Genomic DNA, 26,194 nt, shown 5'->3' on the forward strand with positions numbered 1-26,194 from the left:
AAATAGACTATTAACCGGCAGACGTGTGAGGTTTTCCTTTCATGCGTCAAGAGATGATTTCTAGGATCCAAAGGATGAGCAATTTGCCGTTTTCCCCCGTTTTGATGTTTGTTGAGTACCCCACCCAACGGATCGCAGAAGCGATAGCATCTCTAAGTTTGTTTAGTTACAAATTTTTAGCTTTGTTGATTTGTGTGGAAGTCCCCAACTTCACATAAACTCACTGATTTTGCAAACGTTTTTCATGCGGTTTCTATTTAATGAACACCTTTGACGCCTTAACCAATGATTTCACGAGCTTGCATTACTTGATTTATCGAAACTTTAGCAAGTCAAACCCAGGCTTATTCAAACTTTCCAAAGATTAATTGATTTACTGACGAGACAGCGTGCCAAAAAGGTATGCGCACTCGACTTTAAATCCACTAGTCGTGTGTATAAGTACCGTTCTACCACTAGCTGGAAAGTTGCTCTCGGAGGTTCCGCGTTCAATTCCTCAGCTGTGCTAGCAAATATCCAACTGGTCTGCCTCCTGCAACTTAGGATTTTTAACCATGATATTTTCATTCACAATATCTTTTTTCAATGTTTGTTTGCATTGGCTCTGAATAGTCCCCTTGAAGGGGAGGTAGATGACATATTTATCTTCTTCTTCATTCACTATTTTAAGATCTACCCATATAAAGTAGACATTACAGCGGGTCACGTACTGCTTGCTTGTCATCGTTGCCTACATCGGCATCCTCCACAGCTGTAAGAATAGAGTAGGCCATCTGCGCAGCCTCATCGACATTCCCATCATTTACAAGACCTTTAAGCTGGCTGTCTCCACCGGTTGCGGAGGATTTCAGAACTTTAGAAAAGTCGTCTGTAGGTATCGGGTTGACCTGAAAGGCAGCACTTGTGTTTAGATTGACAAAAGCATTGACTATTGGGCAATTATGAGTATATCTCAACTAGGTCAGTGGTCATATGAGCAACAGCAAAACTTGACGAACACGATCGAGTATTCGTGAACTGGACGACACAAATGAGATGAGAATGCAGACTCGGGGTATAAACACAGGCACGCCAGGCGTACAAGAGTTGTTTTTTGTGAAATAAAGCCTCCTGCAGAGGTAGGAGCATTTCACTTAACTCTCTGGCTAGGGTTATCCAACAACTTTGTTACAACCTACCTGAACTTGAAGTCGTTGAGCAGTGGAGGCACCCAGGGAGTCTGATACGAGTACTTCTACAGTTACATTCCCAAGAGGCAATCGGGCGACGGCATGGCACGCAGGTCCACTGTTAATTACTAATACCCCAGAACTGGTTTGGTATCTAAATATTCAGCAGAAACCACACGTTTAAATATCGAAGAAGCCCTCTTTCAAACAATACTCAACATGGTTACGTTCCGATTTACACACTAAAGCCAATTCATTAACTGTAAACAAATAGAGATCTGGGAGCAGCAAAAAAAATTAGTTCACCTGCTTAAATCAAATATACGTTTTCAACTGAAACAGTTCATAGCAATTTACCTCTGTCATATATCTGTTTGATTTGCATTGTGTTCATCTACGTACGCATAATGGTCCCTGGATGGTGATTATTACGTCCACCTTCCACAACTCCATTTCCTTCCTTCCCCCAGAAAAATATGAATTTATCACTATCACAGAGATCAATTGCGATGGACTAGCATCTCGTTCTCTTAGTCGCTTCACGCTACAGAAACCGGGATACGCTCCCGCTGTATGGGCCACTAGCCCGACACAGACTTTAACAGACAATAACAGGTTTAACATTCTCACCACCAAGTTAATTGGCCTACCTGAATTCATAGTTTAAAGGCAGCTCCTCGTCTGACCAGCCCGAGCAGTTGATTTTAAACTCTGTCGTCAGCACGAGGCCTTCCCTTGGAGTCACAGAGCATCCACCACGGCCATCTAAAATACGCGGAGGAGAGTTTGTAATGAGCATCATTTCCTCTGCGAACGTGAACCCAGTTGCAAGTGTCACAACAACCCTTATCCTATACTTGGTATTTTCTTCTAAAATTTGCTTATCGCCCGGAATAACCAGATTGGGACTGTTGATGTCTGTAAGTATTCTGTCTTCAAGGTTTGGCACGATTATCCAGTCCTTCTTGCTAGACAATTCACGTCTGAGCAATAGCCAGTCGTATTTGATGATTCTGTCGCAGAGTGGCCCTGAACACGAAGACTTTAAAGTTAACCGCTGATTGACGCTCACCTTGGCCCCGCAGTTTGTGGTGCATCTGCAAGTAAATACATGTATAAAAAATATTGTACGTTCTAATCAGTCCAAACTGCGAAGGTAAATTTCGACTTTCATCAAACCAGTCGATTACCGGCTAAACTTGTGTTTTATATCTGTTTCAAAAACAATTCTTGTTCAAAACCTCTCAAACGGACATGTGCTTTAAATCGCATTTTCCTTTCAAGGCAAATAATGTATTCCATCAGGTGTCAAGTTGGAATGAAAATTGTTAATTCCAATCTTCTTAATTTTCCATCGTTTACACGAGCTCCACCTACGTTTGAGCCTGTTAATGTGTTAGGTGTTGTCCCCTCATAGCCATGGCCAAGACATCTGTATTTTCATATGATGCGAGGCAAGTTGCAAATATGTCTTCCAGAATGTGATCTCAATTTGTGCAACAACAACAGCACTCTAGACACTTAATATACATTTGCGATAGTGAAAACTACTTCTGCCTACATATATATTTGTCAAACCCATCCAGACCCTCAAGCTTCGCTGGAGGATACTCTTCATATCAGAAGGAACGGTCTAGAACCTAAAATTAAAAAAAAACTGGATACCATAAAATTAATATTTTGTTCTCACCTGATGGAAATTACAAACGGCTCGTCTACTCTTAGCCTGTGTGTAGCCTTTGCTGACCTATCTCCCTTCTGAACCACAACTTCAAAGAAGTAGGTATGGTTTCCTCTTAAATTGCTCACGTTAAGTTGAAGCACGGGCAATGTGCTGTTTATTTTCAATATGCCATCACCTTGACAACGACCGGCGTCGCTTGGGGAGACTGTGGAAAACCCATCCCGGTTATCATGTGATATGATACCTCCTCCACAGTACCAAGTCAATGCAAAGCCTTCTGTCTTTTTGTGAATTTTTTCGGGATCAAAACTCTCAGAAGCACTAAGTACGACAACACTTTCATTACCTCTGATGACATTAGGGGGTCCTTCGAGTTTCGCAACGATCGGAGGCAAAATGATCTTGACGTACCCATAGTCGTAGACTATGGGTACTTTAGGGTCTTTAGGGTCGTTAGGGTTGTTAGGGTCGTTAGGGTCTGTGACGAGGCACCGGATATACAGGTAACCAGCACCGAACAACCTCGGGTAAAGTGTCTTCGTCATCCCAGGTCTCTTCCCGTATGGAATAATTTGATTACACAATCCAGTTTGCTCTTCGCATTCACACACCTCCCAATAAAGTGCATAGCCATTCGACGAATGGCAGTCGTCTTGAAAGGTTGCTCCAAGAGGAAATGGATCGTTGGTGTAAATAACTGTAGCATTCTCCAAAGATTTTTGCAGATTTACAGTGATTTTAGGAACGTCGCACTCACAATCAACTGAAGAAGATTCAAATAGTGAAATACACTTAGTAAATGAAGGCTTTACCCCGCTGAAAGTGGCCCACGCAGCTAAAGCTTATATTGGTCTTGGTACAGTGAACTCACTGAGTATTATGTTCCCATGGAAAGGAATGCACCATGGTATTTGCTTTTACTATAACGTATGACAAAACGCATTTTAAAGCACGTCTAAGATAGGGTTCAAAGCTACTCGTGTCACCGTACCAACTAGTATATTGTACCTTAATGGGTGAAAGCCCTTGCAATGAAGTAATAGAGAGCTTTTTACTTACAACGGTTCTCTGTGTGAAGATAATCGCTGAGTATCGAAGAATCTCCATTCTTTATGCTGTTTTCCAGCTCTTGGAGCACAGCATCCCTCCTTGACTGAGCGCAATAAATTTCGATCTCAGCAGCCATGATAGGTCTTCTCATGTAAGACTGCGGACTGAGCAGAGATATGAGACAAGAAACTCTAGATGTAATTCATTTCCATGAACATTATATAAGTCCCGAGTTGCCATCAATACGATACTGTAAATAGAACCCTGTTAATCGGTTACTTCTATTAAGGGGACGCGGCCACCTATTGGTCGTCCTGAAGAAGGTTTTCTACTGTCCGTAATCCTATTAAAAGGCCACCCAAATTTAATACATGTAATTTGGCTTTGTTTTGGAAAAGTCGATGACAGATAACACGCCACAATGGGGAGTGACCACTGATGAAAACATTTAAGATATTCCATGTTGCCTTAACGCAAGTTAAATTGATGTTTCTACTAAGTCTCAGACCAATTCTTGACTAACCGCCACCTCCCATTTTCCCCAGGTTGGCCGCTTAGAAGTAGTTCGACTGGACAAACCTAAGACCTACATTTCGCTACATCGGGATAATAACTTATCGTTACCCAATGATACAATAGAAAAAAAACAGTCGATTTTGAATGGCTAAGAGCAATGCAAAAAGTTTAACACCAGTGCAATTTACAACGAGGATTTCGAACACTTGCGAAGATTAACCGCGCACTTCCGAAGATTTCCGAGTATCACCAAACCTTATCTGAGATTTCTGAATATTGACCCAACATTCCGAAGATTTCTTAAGAGTACAAGTTCGGAAGACTACGGAAGTTTGTCGAAGATCACCCGAACATTTCGAGGCTTTTCCGACATTATCGGAAGGTTTGCGATATTGAAGATATTCGGACGATCAAGGCTTCTACGTACTGCTTTTAAAAGTAATCAATGTATATCAAAGGCGGTAAGTTATCTTTTTATCCATGTGTGTTATTAGCAAGCAATTACAGGCTCGAACAATTTTGTAAGTCGTTGAAACATTTATTCGAGCTTATTCTTTCAAAATTGCACGAGAAAATTCATGTGACCTAAACAAAGTGACCACCTAAAAAGGTGAAATCAGATAGTAAATTAACAAACTGCCATTTGTAATTTCCAATTTAAATAACAGTTGACGTTTGGACAATAAAACTCAATTAGTCAGATCCATTCTTTGGAAAACGTACCACACGATATCTTTTTGACAATCATTAATTGACAGTTAGATAGGTAAGTGACATTGCTTAAGGAGCGTTAAATAAAGCCACGAATCTATATTACCTCAGTTGTCGTATGTCGGCAAAGAGAAATCCAGGAACTCTTTCGAGGAATTCCGTCACCTGAAAAATGAATGAGTTAGAATCCCTTTTTTCCCAATTCCATCCCTAAGAATCTTCTCTGTTCTTAGGTTGGGATTTTCTAGTTTTTTTAATTATTGTTTTTACCACTGACCCTTCCTAAACACTCGCAAAGGGCATGCACCTGAGCAAATTCAATTGAAGGAGTTTGAATTATTTCTATCTTGCAAAGCACAAAATAGTTACTCTTCTCTGCCGTCTTCTGAAAAACCAATGAAAACACAAACGTATTTAAAGAATCATCAACCAAATCACATTTAAAGTACCATTAAGAACTAAGCAATCCCTACTTTAAAGAATAGAATCGTAGGTGTGATGGTCTGATGGCACTGACTAAAGTCACGTTCAGAACAGTTCTAAAAATGTTCACAATTGAAGCCCTAGCACGGTGTTCGAGTTCAATTCTCGCTGGGCACAAGTATGAACAGATCATTTTTCCAAGTACCCACACCAGAATTCGGACACAGAGCCCGTGCCCAGGCACAAGGTCTCGACCTTGCACTCTGGCACTAAACTGAACGCAACGCTATTTTGTGCCAGCGTCCAGGCACCAGTGCTCGGACGCCAAGTGTGAACACAGCGTATTACAGTACCTCTGTTATTATATCTTGTTTTAAAGTCAAGTAAGCGTCACTCTTCGGGTTGGCGTAATGCAGTGTAAAACGCGAGTTTGATACAGTGATCACCGCCACAAAATAGAATTCTGAAAAATGAAAAAAAGGTTCTTAAAAAAAGTTTGAAAAGGCGCGTTCTGTGGAAAAAAGGCAAAGTATGCCACATGAAATTACGAAAAGTAGCTTCTCTGATCTCAACAAATCAAACATCCTCGTCTAAACATTCCCAATGTGATCTTCCTTCTCCCTTTCACACTTTTCAATGCGGAGGTTAGAATTTAATTTTGTAAATCTTTGTATTGCACCTATTTCCTATTACGATCCTGTTTCCGCGGCTTAATTGCTTCCACCGGGTTCTAATCGCCACACCACTTAATACAGCAAAATAACCCATTCCTTTGAGTTCCACAAGCATGTTAGGAGCAAACCATACAACAGAAACAAGTGAAATAGCCTTGTGCATATCATTTTATCTGCGTTATCTCAATTAAACCCTTCGAAGGTTCTTACAGAAAAAATGTATAGACTTCAGAAAGCGGTCTGCATGGAATCAGAGAGACTCCTATCGCCGGAACGTATTCCGTCTATTCCGGTTTCTGTTGCATAAAGTGACTACTGATATTGTAGGTTTTCCCTTTGTATTTTTGTTTGGCTTCCCAAAAAAATTTACCGTAATCATTTATTCTACCAGGTGGACAGAAAAAAACTGTGAGATTACAGTGCCTTTTCCAAGAACATATTATGCTATAACACAATGAAATGGACCAATACTCTCGATCCACAATTCAGCGCGCTAAGCATTAAGCCGCCTCGTCTTCCACGATAGCCTTTGCGGTATCAATCAATCAATCAATCTGTTAAATTTTATTTAAAGAGGGTGTTACTTACTAGTTATAAAAGTAATAAACATGCGCCCCTCTAAAAATTTCTAAGTACAAAAACATCTATAATTTATAATTTATAAAAAAAACTTAACCAAAGAGTTTATGAAAGTTTTCATTAAGTTCAAATAGCTAAGCTAACCAAGAACATGAGGTAAGGTCTTACCACTTAACTTTCACTATTCAGTAGTGTATATAGTCAGTAAGTGCTCAGAGTGTTTAGACGAAATCATAGCTACATGGATGGACATATCAGTTCGGACAAACCTGGCTCACAGCCATAGAGCTCCATCCGAAAACCAATGTTATTATTCCATAGCGTTGGATTGATTGTCACGCTTCGCGTCACCACAGGAAAAGCCAGATTTTCGTATTGTATAGAGTTCGAGTCGATATTTCCGTTGAAGGTCTGCAGCAGTAAAAGAGTGATATTATGCGTTAAATAGGGAAAAATACTGTTAGAACAGCTGACAAGAACGTAAGGTAAGAAAATAATTGTAATGAAAAGTGTTGTCAAACGTGTGTAACATCAAGACCCTTCATTATGATTTTATGGTAAATGAATCGGTTAAGGCCTAGAACAAAATCAGATTGCTAATCCATTATAGTTGCCATTGAAATGCCATTTTTTCACCAGTGCAAAAAACTTACAAAACTTCTGCCAGGAAAAGCATCCTGATGGACTTTGTCAAGTTAGTAGGGATGAGAAAAATTGAAACCGCGAGGGAAACACCGGCGCCAAAAAGTATTAGAGAAAAGAGTGGGATTCGAAGACATGTATGACCGAAGTTTCACTTCTCTCAACAAGCCTTCCGAAAATGTCGTCTAAAATATAATAATCGAGGTTATTTATCGTTCAATTTGGGCATACCGGAGAAAAATGATGGTACTGTCCATGTAAAATAAGTAAATGATCAGAGTTACTATAAGGAGCGAAGGACCCAAATGGCAAACACACTCACCTTTAAGGTTTCACCATCTTCCGTTGTACAATAAACCGCTTCATCTGCATTTCTCTTATCATAAAACACCATGTAACTTGTCACCCACTCGTTCAAAGAGGCATTACCGAACCCTTGAGTAGCAATGCCTGTTATCACCATATCCTGGTCCAGATTTACCTTTAGCCAAGGAAAGTAACCAATCGTTTCTTTGTTAGCTCTGTACCCAGCTGGCCAGCTTGTTAGGTTTAGTCTAGCTCGGTGTGCTCCGAATGTGGCGAAGCGTTCATCGTATGCGCTGGAAGCAGACATTTGGTCGTCACGGATTCTGTAGTCAGAGATTCCCAGGGGTTTGTTGCATGCATCTAGTCAAAGAGGAAGAAGATAAAAGAGGTAGTTTCGAGACGAGGCGACGAGCTGTGATCGTCTTCTGCTTGCAATAATTAATTCTCCGCTGAAAATGAAAGCTAAGTCTTCGTGAGAAACATTAATGGAAGTCTAAGCAGACGGCAATGGAGACACCAACACGTTGATCGCTCGACTAGAGATCTCTGCTCTGAAAGGATTTCAGTAAAATTCATCTAATTTCTGAAATTTTGAGATAAACACATAACCACAGATATCGCGAAAAGTTTCAATAAAAATTTATTTCCCAGTCTTTTTTTAAGCAATCGGTTGTCTGTTTTGGCTGTTTATTCACGTTTGTATTGTTCAAGTTTTCCATATGATCTCTAAGGACCCAAGCAAACACTTATTCCAAAAACAAAACATCCTAAAACATTTTACAAAATAGTTAACAGTTGGGCTCTTTTACTCTTCCTAAGGTATAGATACATACAGATGGGCTCTACGTACTCCCCCTTAAGTATAACGGAACAGTAGACATTTTAAGGCAAAGTATTTTAAGTCAAAAGTTCGACTATGAAGAGGAAGTAAGCGAAAATGTATGCCTTGGAACTTAACTATTGACGTAGCGATTGATTCGCCCCATGCGTTAACGGCGTAGCCAAGCTATCATAATGATAAACCTTTATTGATATGTTTCTTCCATTCGTAAAAGGATTTAGGTTTCATCATTTCAGTCAGTTCATGACTAACAATAATAATAATAATAATAATAATAATAATAAATAATGATAATAATGTGCGTTTGAACGCTTTTGTTTTAATGCAGTATCGTATTGTAGACAAGTATTTTGATACATTTTGAAGCCATTCAGTTTCTAGAAACTATAAACTACGCCCCAACTGGGAAGAATGCGTCGAGTATTCGGACTTAAGACTTCTGTTAGTTCTTATAAATTCGAGAATGAAAGTCCTTAAATAGGTAATATGGTGATTAAATTAATACTTATTTTTTTCTTGACTTATTTTCAGCATGAAGAAACACATTATTTCTGTATTGCTAATACACGTTTCGAGAAATAAGGTATTAATAAAAGACCACAACATTATGTTCGTTGTGGCAAATACGAAAAGAATATCACCCTCATGACGTCCCACTAATTCTTGTAACTTCGAGAATGATTATCTTTAAAATTAGTAATATGATTATTAATTTAATTTTTTGTTATCTTCTTTCAGTTTAAAGGTGCACGTTATTCATGCATGTTTACTGAAATAATTTAGTTGCTTTAGCAACAATCATTTTCCTTAATTTTTTGACTTGGAACAAAATTTGTCCATAATTTGAAACGAAATTATTTTGAATTTCACTGTCAGTGAAATTCTGAAGTATTGTTTTGCTCTCGAAGTTTTCATGTGTACACTTATTGGTTTGTAAACAATAACGTCTTACCCCTGCCGGAAGGCATGTTTCCCTTAATTTCTGTCAGTCACGCAATGATGTGTTTGAACGATGGAAAGGAAGTCAGGAGAATTATTTTTCTTCGCTAGGTTTTCCTACGTAGCGTTTTAATTAATGTTTATTTTGCTGCCAAGTCAGACAAACCAAACTGCTCAGTTTTCTTTACCTCTGCATCTAATGAATGTCAAGTGCGCGCGTAGTGATCGCGTTTTTATAATTTTTCCATCATGGGCGCTGTTTTTAGAAACACAATTCAGTTATCAATAATTATTTAAGCTCCCTCTAAATGTCCCTCTAAACGTTTTGCATATTTAATATAACTGCAAATTTCGCAAGCATCTTCTTTTAGTCTATTACCTCAGTATACACAACACCACTCTCTAACGAATCAACAGATTAAAATTTTGTGCGTGAATAGTGTTGAGCATTGCCGAAAGTCTAATCAACATAATGACAACTTCTATCTGTTTTCGGCAGTAATTTGTATAGCTGGTTTTCACATGACGTCACTAAAATTCAAACTACAAACCTATTGATCTTCCTGAGATTTTACTTTAATGATGTATAAGAGTAGCTGAAAACTAATATTCATACAAATTTTCGCTCCGAATGGGTTCTTGGTTTTGTAATACACCACGCTTGAATTTCTAAGCTTTTGCGTGACGCGGCATTTACTTGACAGCCAAGAGGGCTGTCATGATGGTTAAAAAGTGACTTATTTCGGGGAACTTGGTTATCTGAACAGTTCATTTCTTAGAAAAAGTATTATTTTAGTGTTTTAGAGTTTCTCGAGGGATAAATTCACGCTTTTGTAGCAAAACTCAGTGACAGATGTTTCTGTTGGTTTCCGGCCGCCATGTTGGTGCCCATACGGATGGGCACCAGCATGACGTCTCCATACAAATCTCTGTAAATTTCGGTAAAAAATTTCCCCGCATATCTCGCATAAGAAAAATTGCTGTGACCAGAATTTTGGCGAGCGTCTTCGCATACTTACCTTCTTTCATTTCCCAGATTCTGGACTTTACCTATTGACCGGTTTTGTTTTTTATTTTGATCTATTTTGAATTGCGTGACACTGAAAACCAGCAATTCAATTTAATCAGTCCGCACTTGCCATAACCCAGAAATTTCATAACATTTATTATTCCCGAACTCTTAACATCGTTCTGTCAATTTTTTGTAGTCATCAAGAGACTTTTTAAATTTCTTTTGAACTTAATTGTTATAATTTTTCATGCCTGCAGTCAGTGTGACATAAATTCAATTGCTCCAGGAAAATATTATGTCGTTCAGTTTGTGAAATATTCAAAACATAAGATCAGAAAATATTATAATTTTTGGCCCTTTTCAGTTTGTAAATTGCGATTGTTAAATCAATTTTGTTGAGTTTCCTACAAGCGAGCCCCTAAAGTATATTTGAACAGCTTTGTAGAGGACAAAATATCAACACATTACTGTGTTTACCCTTATCACAGGATAAACAAATGTCTAGCATGGTTTTCGAGGTTCAGTTGCCCTTAACTCAGTGAAGATCATACAGCAACTCCTAAAGGAAGCTTAAGAAACTATCTTCATTTTCACTACCTTCAAAGTGGATTCACAATTAACAAAACAAGCGAATAAAACGGCTGCGGGATGGCATTTGCAGCAGTGACGTTGCATATGACTACGCACCGCAATGGGCGCGGACGTAACAAGATAAACCGCTTCCTTACCTGGACATTTTGAATTTCCTGAACGTACAACAATGAGGAATAGGGCGAGAATTTGCCTTAGCGCCACATGGAGCCTCATTCTCCTGACCATGATCTTATCTTTGGATCGTCTCGTGATACAACCATTCGTCCAGTGTCCTAAGGCTGATAAAACTTGGTGTCAAATCAGCTGGTGTCGATTACCGTTGATATTCGTACGTTAGGGCTTCAAATAGTGAGATCGCTAACGTGACTTAGCTTGCAAGAGCCTTTTCACCGCTTTAGAACAGATGGCTGTCCGAGCGATTTTGTTCGATTATCTTCCTGAAAAAGAAAATTAACATTGCAAATATTCAGTACCGGTTAAACTTTCTTGAGGTCATAATTTTTTGTACTACGAAGCGGTGCTTTTGTTCTGCATAAAAGAGTAGAGCCAATAAAGTAGACATAACAAGCAGTAAATAACGGATCGTGAAATAAAAAAAAAAATTTCTAGCATCCAGATTAATGCGCAAGTCTTGGGAGTATCACGACGCAAGCTATAGTATGTCACATTTTTTTTATATATATAAGACTAACGACAGATTTAGGCCTATGACCAGGCCTATGACTAAGCATTCAAGTCTCCAAGACAACCACGGATTATTGTAAGAATTTATTAAGGCTCTCAAATAGCAATTAGGTTCATGTATTTTGCTCAAACAGATCTTGATTCAAAAACCCTGCATGCCTGCTAAGAAAAGTTTCCTTTGTTGTATTATTTGTATTTTATTACTCAGTGAAAATTGAGAGGCCTTGTTATTGAAAGACTTTGTGCTTAAGATACTTAATTCAGTCATTTTGCAATTTATTCTTGGTAGCCTGACTAGTCTTGATAAAAAATATCTAGGAAACAAAACCTCATAAACAGAGAACCTATCAAAGACATGTGGCATTGTGGCCGATAGTTGCCAAAGAGAGGAAATGGAGCTTTTAAGCTTCTAAAAAAAAGCGTTTGCTCAGTTATGTCAAGTTAACCGCAGAAGCACTGGAAAAGAATTAAGCCGTCCTTTCAGCATAAGGTGGCTCTGCAATCAAGCAGCTTGGCACTATAAACATCCCTTGTAAGTACAAAGAGAAGAAGATCAACTGCATTTTCTAGGTCACAGACACTTCAGGGCCAGCTCTTCTCGGTCTAAGAGCGTGCACTGCACTAAAACTAGTCTCCCTACACTGTACACTAAGAACAAATCAATTAGACCAGGCTGATCCAACTAGCAGCTTCAATGCCCCAGCTCAAAATTCTGTGCCTTTCTTTATTCTTATCAACAGAATAATTATAAAACATAGCGCAATAAAAATATATCCTTATTTATGTCCTCCCCCACAGCCATCCCACTCAATTCCTGTCATTCGCAAGGCAATATGAATTCTATAAATTTAATCGACCCTGTTGGTTTCCCAAAAAATCAAGGTATTTTACTTTTTTTCTGCTGAAGTTGTCGAAATAGAAGACAAATGTAGCGAATTTTGATTTTAAAATCGCTCTCGTGGTCAGACTCTTGATTTATTCCAAGAAATTGAACACGGTTGGCCTATCCTTATCATTAACAACCATCCGTGCGATTTCCTGTCACTTATTCAAGAAAACACTTTAGGTGAGAGCATTTTAGGTGTTTCCATCGTATTGCTGAAACGCGAGCATAAGTTTGAGGGAGAAAGAAGTGCTGTTGAAACACTGGCCTGTGACATCTCTGTTCTTCTACAGGCTTTTCAAATTCTCCCAAACTCTCACTTATGTTTCTAGACCTCAAAAGAACCACGGAGAAAATACTTCCTACTTCTTTGAAAAAACTCTGCTACAAAAACGAACTGGAAATTGCACGTTTATTTCCACTATCAGAATAATGCAATTTCAACTTTGATGGCGTGATCATTATGTCAACATCTCGCACCTCGCATCTCAGTGGAGTTGTAGAGGCCCTGGATACAGCGACGATCTCCCCCTGATTGCAGAGAGTCCTATGTTCTAGAGAGAGTTATCCCACATATATCTTTCTCTGAAACCGAATTAGATCCATATGTTCTATACATACCAGATATACGTGTCGAATTCGTCCGCTCAGTGGAGTTATTCCAGCTGTTTACTCAACCAAGTTTGATTTTCACCTGGAAATGGGTCATAATTACTTGGCATTTGACTGCGTGCTTAAAATTTATGTAAGAAGTAAAACATGCTTACCCCACACCTGGTTCAAAGGAACAGATGCTAAATAGTGATCACCGAACCAGCCTTCAGGGTTATTTTAGTCTTGAATTCAATGATGAAACCACCGAGCATACGTTTCTGGCGTGTTCTCTGTATACGTTAACTACTTGAAAACTAATTTGTTTTGAAAACATTATTTTCTTAATTTAATCTTCCGTTAGCAAACAGTTCAGAAACTAGTAGAAAGTTATTTTCTCTTCCTGACAATTGTCGAATTCTATTTCATCAGAAAAATGCTAACGCACCATAAATGATAACAAGAAATCTATATATCAGAAAGGTTCAGCTAGATATATATAATCAGGTCATGTTAAATTAATTCAACTTGAATGAATCTGCTCCGATATTTATTCAATTTATGGCAAAATGTTCGTTGCTTGAACAAAATTTGAAATTTTGTTGCTCGATTCAAGAAGCAGCAAAATGTAATTTAAATATAATTATTTCAGGGAATTAGATAATTGGTCACTTATTGCGTTCCTCGCCACCTGTCTCTAAGTAACGTGTTGATATTGTTGAGAAAAACGTGTCCGATCACCCTCATAAACTAACGGGGCAAAAACTGACTCGCATCCATTTGCCAGTGCGATTTCGGCTGTTCGCAGAAACTGCAGTGAGAATTGCAACTCTCTGTTTCCGTGTTGCTAAATTCGTTCAGTTGCACAACACGCTACGCAAACTTTTGTCGTTGATTACCTCTTCCCATTTACCGAAGAAAATTTCATTTGGTTAACATTTTAAGACCGAAAGGACGTAACAATAATTATTGATTTCGTTTGAGTAAATTCTCTACTCAGATGGAAAACGTATTCAACTAAAAATTGATCAGTATTGCCTTATTGCATTGCCAACAAGACGAAAGATATTTTATGTATATATACGATGGAATAAACTTCATATGTCCCTGATTATCGCGTAAAACTTAAGTCTATCCTTCTTTATGCCTCGAGGAGGTTCATATCTCCGTTATCTTGTAGATATCTATAGATACATGTACCTTGACTTAAATGTATCTAAACGATTTAAAATCGCTTACCGTTTGCTATATTATTCCGCTCATTAGGAGAGCTGGCAGCGTTCTATAGCCGATCACAGCGAAGATCTATTCTCAAAACGAACTGAATTTTTCCACCATGAAGGAAGGATTTCCAAATTCTGCAAAAACACATCAAAGATGATAAAGAGAGATTTTTAAATTTTCGGACCATTCGATAGTTACTGTAAAGACAGGAAATTAAATCATTGCTTGTGATAGGCGCCAGAAACCCGCACAGAACAATTAACACAACCACCTATTTAAACAAAGCATTACCAAGGATTAGTGTCTGTTGAGAAAACAGAAACTTCAGGCCCAGGCCCAGTTTATACGTCGCATTTCTGCCATGTCGAATTCAATACAATTAAGTGCGGCAGAAATGCGACTGTGGATTCATACGTCGCACTTGTGTCGCACTTAATTCAGAATTTATACTGTCGGGTATGTCGGCCAGCGGAAAATGTTTTAAACGTAGAGTATTCAATATGGCGGACGAAAATACTGAGCGACGAAGGACTTTAATTTTGCTACAAATTGTGCGCCAATGGAACGAGAGGGAGAAGGCTGACAACGGAGTAATATGTGCTGCAATATGTTCAGGTTGCACTGGGTCGAGAATGGCCAAGTTTCTTCTTTTTCTTTGGCGGGAACACATTTACGCATGCTCAATACATTAACATAATGTATGCATTAGATTCGACACGGCAGAAATTCGACGTCTGAATCGGTGTCGCATTTCTGTCGGATAATGCGACAAGACCAGTCGAACGTGCGGCAGAAATGCGGCAGCCGATTCAGACGTCGAATTTCTGACGAATTTCTGTCGAATTTAAATCGTTGAATTGAATTCGACACGGCAGAAATGCGACGTATGAACCGGGCCTTAAGTAACAAAAGAGCAAGAAAAGGAAACTCTCTGTGTCGAATAATCCAAATTTTTAACTGGAAATGTTTAACTTCCGAATGTAAAATTCAGCAAGCTATTAACACTCTTAGAATTACTCCTGCGGATGTCGGAAGAAGACAAATTACATGAAAAACATTAAAAAGGTTTTTTTTAGACAATAAACAATCGCCAAATTCAATTCAATTAAATAAGTTTCCGTTTCGCTTTGCTAGCTAATGGGTATCGAATTAACCGGCCATGAAAAAGAAAAAATAATCAGCCATATGTGTACATTGCTTAGTAGTCTAAACCACCAAAGAAAACATAATTGGCCCATTTTTCTTAACTATCGACAAATTTCAAAGGATAAACAGTGACGATTTCATCATTAAGCCTTTATTCTGGACCTTTCACCTGCCAAAGGTCTATTTCCCTTTTCCCCTATAAACACTTACATTGAGATCTGTTGGTGCTATTCATCTGTATTTTGTCTTCGTGAAATTGCCAGGTCTTATTGCGCAAAACAGGTGAAAATACGTTTCTTTTCATTTCCTTGAAGGCAGGTTTCTTAACTTCATTGCTTATTTGTTTGTTTGTTTGTTTGGTTGGTTGTTCGTTTTTCCCTTTTCTTTATGTTTTTTTGGTTTGCGCGTGCGATAACTGCGACAAACTACTTCAACTACTTCTGCATTCCAGCTTAACCATTAAGCCCTCGTTATTAAAATTCAAATCCCTTTACAGGTGTGTTTCACACATTATACAATGGCGGGGATATTTCTAATTGTTTCTCTATAGATCATGCAATTTTTCACTCGAGAATCGAAAGAAATTCGCATTTGCTTTGGTTTTACATTTCTACGTTACGCGATCGGTTAATTAAAAACACGCGCCACTTTCTCATTCAGTTATAAGCAAAACCAAAACCAATCGTGACACGCTAGCACGCGTTTTCCCGCGCTTCGCGTTAGCCGCATGAATTTGGTCGGAGTTTTGACTGTTTCCATGGAATGGCTGCGTCCTTTGTGATTGGCCAGAGTGTTACTTTGGTTTTGGTTTACGATACTCAGTTGAAGACCGCTACTAAGACAATGTCCTCTTGGTGATCAGTTCGTTTCTTCTCATAACCTGCTTGTGTGACCGCTGAATTTGAAGCATCAACTGGCCCGTCATGTAAAATCTATTTTTTTGTACAAAATTCCCGTCAAATGAAAATTAAAGTACCTTAAAGTATATTTACAACTGAATTACTCTAAAAACCCCGACGATGACTTCATGTGACAAAAACGGGATTTCTCGACGTTTTAAAGGACTGTAGATGAATTAAAAGAGGAACAAATAATAACAAAAAAAACATGTAAATAAATAAATAACAAAGAAATAACTAAAAGATAAAAAAAGATGTAAATAAAATAAATAAAGTAAAAAAATATTTATCCTCTGTTATTTTGACATCAAAGCCGTAGGAACCACGTAATAATAAAGTTAGTTAGGTTTTAGATTGTTTATAATTTTCGATGCGTAACTTAATTAAAACTAAATGTTTTACCAAAAAAAAAAGAAAAGCAAAGACTTATTGCAAAATTATCAACTATTGAAAAACTACCCTGTCAAAACTTAAAACAAAATATCTGGATTTGATTTTGCTACTGGTCTGAAGTTGCTCCCGGGTGCAGTTTATGAAAAACACATGTGTAACTTCCCGAAGAGAAACGCGAAAAATACGCGTAAATTTTCCACGACTCCTGGGCAGACAATTTGTAGAATTGCGAAACAGACCGCCAATACACTGCCATGACCCACAACTTATTTGAAGCTCGAACAGTGGATTACAATGAGTAAAAGGAGATATATATCACATGGAAATGGATTTCAGGAAAGTCCCAAAAAAATGTCGCTTGTCGACAACTGAAAATTAATTGTATGAAGTGGTCCCCTCTTATTCTTACGCAACTCTCAAGAAAGTGCCAAGATGTGTCCATTTTGTTTTTCTATTTTGTAGTGTTCTTGAGCCGAACACTTTGCCAATCAAATTTTCTTTCTCCGCCCAGTGGTATACATGGGTCTAACACGAATTTAAGAAGAAAGAAAAACATGCATGGGCTTTGAGCAATCACCCTTCCTCTTTCCCACGGTTGACCTCTACGTACAGATGTCTCAAAAATAAATAGGGCAAACCTATTAAGACTAAATTTGAAAATAACTTACAATAAATGCGACTTTCAAGCGCAATTCTGTTCCTCATTTCCACATGACGCTAGCTGAGCGAAACGTTACAAACACTTGAAACGAATTAATTTTGTTAGTGTAACTTGGAATTAAAAACATCGTTTCGTGTTTTGGGTTTTAGTGAAAATGCCCATTGTAGGATTTAATACTTGTATAGTAAAAATTACCACAGATCCAATATTTTATTAAAGAACGGTAGTACGGATTTATTTGTGACAAGTACTATACGATAAAAATGTTATGAAATAACTTAATACGCATGGCTTGCAAGAGAAATGTTTATAGTGTAACGGAAAAAAATTTGTTTTAACCATACTTATACGTTTTCCATTACATTGTTTTTTGTTTTGCTTTTTCTAATTGAGTTTCGTTCTCGTGTTACGTTTGGTGGGTATTAATGGACAAATAATGAAAAATAAGTTTCCAGCTTGGTTCAAGGAGGCTTGTCTTCCAAACATGACAAGTCCAAAGATAAAAAACACCTCAAGATTCTCGTGGGACGGCCGCGGGTTGTCGTTAATTTGCAAAATGGTTGTCCCTTCTTAATAATAAATGATACTTTGGCGGTTTGTGTTAAATTGTAAAACAAGGCATGGCAGTGTTTCAGTGCTAAACAAAAAGGTCAATTCTAACACCCTTAAGTTGATTTAAAATTCAAGTTTTATTTGATAAAGGTTTAGTCGTATTAGGTAATTTACTTCGGAGATTAATATTACATTCAGGTATCGAATGTAATTTAAAAAATTAAATTTTCTCTCACAGAACAAAAAAAGGTTTTGATTGATGTGTACTTATCTAGCCAGTTCCCAATTCATTTGCTATCAGGGTAAAATGCATTTAACTGATGTTTTACACTGATTGCTACGAAAACAAAAACATGAGAATGAATTAAAACGAAAATATGAGAAGAGGTAGTAATGGAAAAAGTAACAAATTAAAATAATTGCACTGAATAACCACAAGAAGAAACGACAGAAACAAGGAAGGGGCTAAGGACAGTAAAAGTAAGAGTCTTATTGAATAATGTAAAATCTTATTTTTTGACTTTTTCTGCGAACCGTTTCTTGTCTCGTTGCTATAAGCTAAAGCAGATCTTCTGCCTCACAGAAACCGTAAAAAATCAAAATAAGCTCCAGTTTCCGTGCAGCAGTTGAAATTAATGGTTTCTGAAAGTTTCACCTTTCATGATACATGTAGAGCTTTCAAATATTTGAATAATGCTCATTAGTACAAATTTTTGTAAGTTTAAAGATTTTTTACAAATGACATTATTCAAGCGGTTAAAACTTTTGACTGTCTTCTGTTATTAGTTTGTTCTCTAAAGAAGTGAGCTTGAGAAGGGATTGTGTTGTCCCGCAAGTTATGATCCGACCCTCGATGCGCCCTTTACTACAGTCAATGTCCATGTCACAAGTGTATATCACAAGAGTCTCGAACGTTTGGGTAAGGTTAACAAACTGCTGTCCCTCACATTTGATTTCTCGAAACGTAGCAATCTAAAATCTTTCCGAAGATTCCGTATTAACATAAATCCGGGACTAATATATATTATGGGGTTTGCAGAGGGATAGCAGAAGCCGATGGTTCACCGGCTAGTACCCGAAGCTTACCGCCATTTCCTCATGTAGCATGACAAGCAACAAGGGCTGTTGCTTCATCTCCTTCTAGATGGAATAATAGTCCAAAACTAGGAAATACAGTCGAACCACCACTAACGGCCACCTCCCTAAAACGGCCCCTTTTTTCCTGGCGGATGGTCCATACATTCAGTGCCGAAATAGCCAGTTGATTAAAGACTGACGAACGATGTATGCAAATGACGAACGGTGTACGTGTATGCACTATGTATTGTAAAAGGTCACCAAACTTGATCCATACCACTCCTGTTTCTGTTTGGTTCCTGTTTTATTGGACAGATATATTTTGATTGTGTTACTTATTTGTAAGCTACCATAATCAATTTTTAAATATTAAAAATGTTGAACCTAACGAAAAGAACCGGTGTTATATTACACCCCTACCTCCCCGTAACGGCCACCTCACCACAACGGCCGCTTCCCTCTGTCCCCATTGTGGCCATTGTCGAGAGGTTCGGCTGTATATATACATTTTTAGGCTACCTAATGATTTCCTGTTTTAGGTGTCTACTCCTGGCTGGAGAGACACGCAAACGCCTCTAAGTTCGTCAATTATACTCCAGTCTGGACCTCCAGTCGTCGTATTTTTAACTCTGCTGTCGGCGTTAGGAAATGTGGTCAAACACGGTCTTTAGTGTTTGATATATTAAGTAAAGCATAGAACTAGAAACTGTTATATCATAATGATTTGTAGTTTCATTGCTATATAAAATAACAACATCGCGTGAAATATTTAAAATTTGCTTGAAATGTCATTAGCTGCTTCACTGAGTGATATTTTCAAAAGTTGTGAAACATTACAAGCCTGTATGTTTGTTCGATCCAGTCAACAACTGAAGAGGTGGCCGTTAGTGAAGGTTCGACAGTATTTCCTAGTTTTGGGCTGCTTGTCGCTTCATGCTACACGGGGAAATGGTGGAAAGCTTCGGCTACCGGCGAACCTTCAATCCCTCTGCAGACCCCGTAATGTATGTTAGTCCCGGATTTATGCTCATACTGAATCTTCAAAAAGATTTTAGATTGCTACGTTTCGAGAAATCAAATGTGAGGGACAGTAGTTTGTTGACCTTATCCAAACGTTCGGGACTCTTTTGTTACGGTCACGAACTGTACTTCTTTAGAAAAAAAATAATTGAAAGAAGGACAGAGTCAGACGTCTTAACTGCTTGAATCGTGTCATTTGTAAAAAAAAAAAAAAAAATTAAAAAAGAAATAAAAAACCTGATTTTATAAAATCAGAATCTGGAGTCTGAAATAGCACGTGAAGAAAAAACCATAAACGCACAGCCCTATTTCATGAACAGTTTATTAAAACAAAAACCCCGATTAACAAATTAAATCTTCGCAATTCGAGTTACAAGACATTCGTACAAACAAAAGGATAGTTTTGATTTGATTTTACAAAAGGACCTCAGCTGAGATAGTTAACAACTTCTTTTTCAAAAAAACTCAATAAATGAAATGAGCTCATGCAACGGAAATGGACACTTCATGTTGATTTTATGTTAAGTGGTGAAGATGAACAATGCCCAGTTTCCTTGAAATTTGTTTAAACAAAAGGATAATTTTGATTTTAACCATAGGACTTCCACTGAGATACTTAACAAGATCTCTTTTGAAAAAAAAATGAATCAGATTAGTTTATACATTGGAAATGGACACTTCGTGTCCATTTTTATGTCAAGTGGTTAAGATGAACAATGTTCAGTTTCCTTAGACCATTAACATAAAGTACAACAGCATTTACAGTGACGACCATGAACACTTAACAATTTTTTGTACACATTTTTTTCGTGAGTATCCGATGAGAACCCATCCAAAAAACACCCAAAGGATTAGCGCTAATCCGTTTTTTATGAGAAGGTCCCTCACTAGCTTAGGTCACAAAAATAAAAAGAAATGCAAACCATTTCAATTGTTTATGGTTTCTCGATGTTAAGCCAAGTATGTTTTCAATATTTTTAAATGCAGTGTCGGAGATTACTCCGGAAATACGATAATTTACCAAAGATGTTGCGCTTTCAAATGATTGTTGCCGAGCGAAAGTGCCAGAAGTAGTTCGGGCAAATCGTCTTTGACGACTACAGACTGTTGCGTAGATTGTAAAAGCTGCAAGCCGCAAATAAATGAATTGCTTAAATATCACTTTTGCCGCTTCGGAAAATGCTCATCGTGGGTCTCAAATTTACATCATTAACATTAGACTCGTTTCATGCAGTGAATAAAATGACGATTAAACTGACTTTTACAAGATAAGGTTGATATTTTCCCATTAGCCAAGAAATTAAATTCCATGTGTTAGAGGTAAGCTTATTTTAAAGATTGCAAACCACTCACCGTTCTTCAAGCAGAGCACTCGCTAATGAAATTCAGTCACGAACGTCCCTTGTAGCATGCTGTCCACCAACGAGTAACTTCATAATATTGAGATTTTCACCGTTTGAAAAGAAGCTTTGACTCATATATTCTGTCGAGACAAACACAAGATAGAGACATACTGATTTTAACTACAATGTAATAAGTACACACTACAAGCAAATAAATAAAGCCTCTATTTATACCAAGAAACCGCAACACATCTTCCGACAAACACACGCTGATCGAAATACAGCCAATTTCCGTGAATAGCTTTACAAACGTCTTGTTGAGATAAAAGTTCATAGAACTTCATTTCTAGCAGCGTAATCGCAAAAAGAGAAGAAGCAATTCATCGTTTTCACGATTTGCTACAAAGGCGTAGAAAATGTGCTACCTTGAACGTTCTGCTAAAAATTTTTCTCCTCTAAAAGTGTGCTTACATTATATAAATTTCGATCGGTATTCAAATTTTCAGTCAAATATTGCGTTCGTGCAGTTCGCATCACTCCACAGTCGTCGTGCTAAAAGAATAATCAGCATCTGGTCAAGCTAAGAATAAAAATAAATACTTCTCTGAAATGTTTTCAAATCCAAGAACAAAAACGTTATTAAGCAAAGGAAGAAGAAAATAATTAGTTGGAAAGCATACATATCTGGCGTTCTGTAACCATGAATTATGAGACGAAATCTTCAGTATGACGAAGGAATCGGTAACATTGTCGTTCGGAGTTATGAACATTTTCCCAAATTAGGGATGTTATAAACATTCTTTAAAATTCAAAGCGAATTTTAATATCTTCAGCTAGGAACTTGTTAAAGTTTGATTCACAGCATGAAATGTGACGTGCTTTTGAAATGAAGTGTAACTCATTGTATTTATTGCATAGAAAATTAAATGCGTTCGAGGCTCTTTTACCATAAAACGAATGCCCAAATGGAATACGTGCAACAATACTTATCGTATTTGCAAACTTCGCTTTTGTTAAGTAGGTATCGATGGAATTGACTTAACCAATGACAATTATTCCATTAATTAACACAAACCTTTTCTTCCAGTGCCCAGGCTTTGGATGTTCTCACTTTTGCTCCATCAAAATGGGCTAATAAACACTCAGGTTATAAAATATTGCTGGCAGTACCTGGAGTTTTATATCGTGCTAAAAATAATACTTGTCGGACTTCACGTGCCTGCACACACGTCAAATCATCCAATCCGCAGCCGGAACTTTTGAGTCGCAATTTCCGAAATAAACTTCCATCTCTTGTACTGGATATTCTTTTTCAAATTTCCATTTTTCATTTCCGAAACATGTTCATATCTCATGAAAGGGATTACAGCTAAACGTATTGCCCACACCTGCCTGTTGACTGATACCTGTAAATCTAATTTTTACGAATACACGGCGTCAAAGAAAGAGATCCGTTGATGTATAGATAGTAAGAATTATGACACCAGCCTAGATACGGAACAGGTAATCAGGGTTTTTGACAAAATGATTTTCAAAATTGGCTGGCTTGGCTAGACTAATTGTTAGACTCGAAGCAACTGACCGAGATCACGGAAAATTGTGTTTCAGTAGCCTAAGTTGACAATCCTTTTTCAATCACATGGTGAATTACGTGGGATTCCTCAGTTTCAAAATAGCAAAGGCGTGGAACAGCTATCAATTACTTTCAGTAGTTTTTTTTTCCCGTACACGGTACTTGTAGAAGAAAAATATATTTTTTTGGATTGACAACTCTATGTTTCTCACAGTCTTTCGACGTTGCACACTTCCCCTCCCACAAGTTTGCTTTGAGCTTCAGAATTTCTCAACGATTTCCATTTAATTATCTCAAAAGCTGATCTCGTTTTCAGCGCTGACAGATTTAAAGTTTCTGCTTTTTTGTGGCGCGCTGATGGTTGCTGCTTCAGAATGGAATAAATGAAAGTGCTGACCTCCGTCCATTAAGGTTTTCCTTTCGAATTCTGATCTTTTTGTAACAAAACATCTTGGAGTCGATAAGTTTTAATGAGTTATTTTGCATGCAAATTCATACAAATGCGGAAACTTGGAGTGGGAAGAATTATTTCTGAATTTCTGTCTTTATTTTAAAAGATAAATATGAAGTGTTACCCGAAGCTTGACGCACACAAAGATTGCGGAGTAAAATTACTAAGCCATGCCAATAATTAATATTCAATAAGATTATAACCCTACAAGCAGTTGTCTCGGATTATTTACATGGCATGGAAGTTTGTTGAATTTTTCTTTCTGAAAAAACTTAAAGCTGGATGTTATCATCTGTGGTGTCTTCACTCAGGGCAGAGCTCTCTCCGGGAGGTTAATCGAGCCATTTGTCCGGAAGACGCCTCTAGACATTTTGACTATGAAGCTACATGAATGGACCTTCTTTGTCTCAAACGTTCAAAAGGTTTCAGGAACTGATGATTAAAATTAAAAATAGCTTACTTCTCCGCGAACAGATCTCTGTTCTGGTTTTGTTAAGCTAAAAGATCACGAAGTGGCCGCGACAACCACAGCCGAAATGTTTTGACAATGGAAGTGATCTTCTCAGTTGCATTGCTTCGTCATTGGTTATGAACCTAAACTCGCTGCCTTAAGATCTGTCGTTTGCAATCTTGCGCAATGCTCCCACATTACAGCCTTTCTTCTTCCTTTAATTTGGCTCGTTATTCAGTTCCCCTCCGTTGTTTTTCTACCTTATTAGTGAGCTATTACCGTCTCTTGACGTTTTCTTCGATTGAAAATATTATACGATGATCGACTGGCTGTAGAGAAAGTAAATCACGATCACACTGTTCTGAAACTAAATCTGAAGTTGTAAATTGATTCGCACTTCCTTCATTTTTGATGTTCTGAATCAACTGTGGAAAAATAAACTGGCATCGGGTTCAACGTATTCTGTCGACATCTGGTATTTTTTCGCCAGATTGAAAGCTTTTCCAAGCAACCGGCTTTTAATAGACGCTTTGTAATTGCTAACATCACCTTCGTTGGTGTTATTTTTTCGCATCTCAATTATGATTGCTTTCATCACTTGAAAATTTTGCCGTATTCATTCGGCGCTACAAGAGCAATTATCGTTTGATTAACGTTAAAAGGTTAAAAATAGCAAGGAATACACATAGGAAGCCCATACTCTTAATCGCGGGCTGAAAATGAAATTAAAACCGCGGTAAATGAGTCACGAAAAGCTTCTTGCTGTCGAGAATCAGAAATATTTTAGTGAACCCAATGCTCGACTCGGGGGACGGATAGTCACGCTAACGAAAAATACCTAACCCTAACCAATCAAAATTTGGAATTTAGCAATTGACGATAAAACAACAGCAAGGGTAATATTTAACTCCTTTTACCACCTCCCTCCTTTTTAACTCGTGAGTTGTGGATATCAAAGAGCGAGTTGCTGCGATAAAGGCAGCTTGTTTGATCGATAGGCCGATAGGTTATGAAGCCCTGAAAACTTCCAAGGAGCAAACAAAAACGTCCACATTCAAGTTGGAACTGGTGCACGTCCGCGCAAATTTTGTTTTGCGCTCGTACACTATTCATGAATAACGTCGAATTATTTGAAGTCTCTCCGACGTATTCAAGTCAAAGTTAACAATGGGAGTCACGTCTTTGACACGCACGATTAGTTTCAATTACTTAACAGTTGACCAATCCAATCCTTTCCCGACGGGGAAAAACAAAAGTCAACAAGTTGTCCAAGGAGCTTAAAACAGACTAAGTCAATTCACGAAAGAAAACTCTAATTTTGAACAAACAATACATCGAGGTAGATTGTTACGGTCATGTTTCGTTGTAGGATGAATTTAAAGAGAATTATCTTTCCATAGAGTGGTTTCTTGTTTTAGACGTAAAGTTTCTCGTCGTTTCTTGTTTCTGACTTAATGTTTCTCGAAAGTTCTATGCGATCGGCAATTCTCGGTATGCAAAATAGAGACAAAACAAGTTGGAAGCGATAATCCAAATAGGAACAAGAATTGGATAAGATTAGGGGTGATTTAGGACTACACACAGTCGTTTTGTGTTTCTGACGTAATGTTTCTCGTCATTTCTTGTTTCTGACGAAATGTTTCTCGAAACTTCTATGCGATCGGCAATTCTCGGTATACAAATTTGAGACAAAACAATTTTGAAACGACAAAACCAAATAGGAACAAGGGATGGATAAGATTAGGGGCGTTTGAAACTGACTACAAACGAAGACTCGCAGCAAAAAATGTAAGTAAGTCTTTCTACTACGGGCCCTCCACGACCTAGTAGTCCGTTTTCGGATCCTTTGGACAAAGACAGAATCAGCATAGATTTGACATTAAAGCGAAGTTTAAGAAAACCAAGCTCCTCACCTCTTTTACCGCTTTTTTTGTTCACTTTACCCAGAGTGTCGACATGGGGACTGGTACGTAGCTCAGAAAAGACGCGTTTTTGGACTGATATCGTCGAAAATTCAGGTTAATAACTGATATCGTCACCCTTATCCAGACCCGCTATCCAGTATCGGGACATTTGATACGATAAACATGTGCTTCTATTTCTTTT

General features: G+C 37.9%; 1 protein-coding gene across 1 annotated transcript in view; it reads right to left on the reverse strand.

Moving 5' to 3' along the window:
• LOC110065019 (polycystin-1-like protein 2) overlaps positions 1–26,194 on the reverse strand; it is a 38,041-nt gene extending 11,847 nt beyond the window's left edge. The window contains exons 1-13 of the mRNA XM_089291784.1: positions 26,002–26,194; positions 21,624–21,753; positions 14,538–14,656; positions 11,275–11,577; positions 7,771–8,114; positions 7,076–7,217; positions 5,907–6,016; positions 5,237–5,295; positions 3,913–4,067; positions 2,860–3,616; positions 1,820–2,266; positions 1,179–1,323; positions 711–887 (exon numbers count right to left, since the gene is read on the reverse strand). Of these exons, the coding sequence (XP_089147910.1) occupies positions 711–887; positions 1,179–1,323; positions 1,820–2,266; positions 2,860–3,616; positions 3,913–4,067; positions 5,237–5,295; positions 5,907–6,016; positions 7,076–7,217; positions 7,771–8,114; positions 11,275–11,365 (2,427 nt within the window). The 5' untranslated portion in view covers positions 11,366–11,577; positions 14,538–14,656; positions 21,624–21,753; positions 26,002–26,194. The remainder of the gene's footprint in view (positions 1–710; positions 888–1,178; positions 1,324–1,819; positions 2,267–2,859; positions 3,617–3,912; positions 4,068–5,236; positions 5,296–5,906; positions 6,017–7,075; positions 7,218–7,770; positions 8,115–11,274; positions 11,578–14,537; positions 14,657–21,623; positions 21,754–26,001) is intronic.

This window comes from Orbicella faveolata, unplaced genomic scaffold (assembly GCF_042242905.1).
Source record: "Orbicella faveolata isolate gen_17 unplaced genomic scaffold, um_ofav_v1 contig_24, whole genome shotgun sequence".
Lineage (NCBI taxonomy): Eukaryota > Metazoa > Cnidaria > Anthozoa > Scleractinia > Merulinidae > Orbicella > Orbicella faveolata.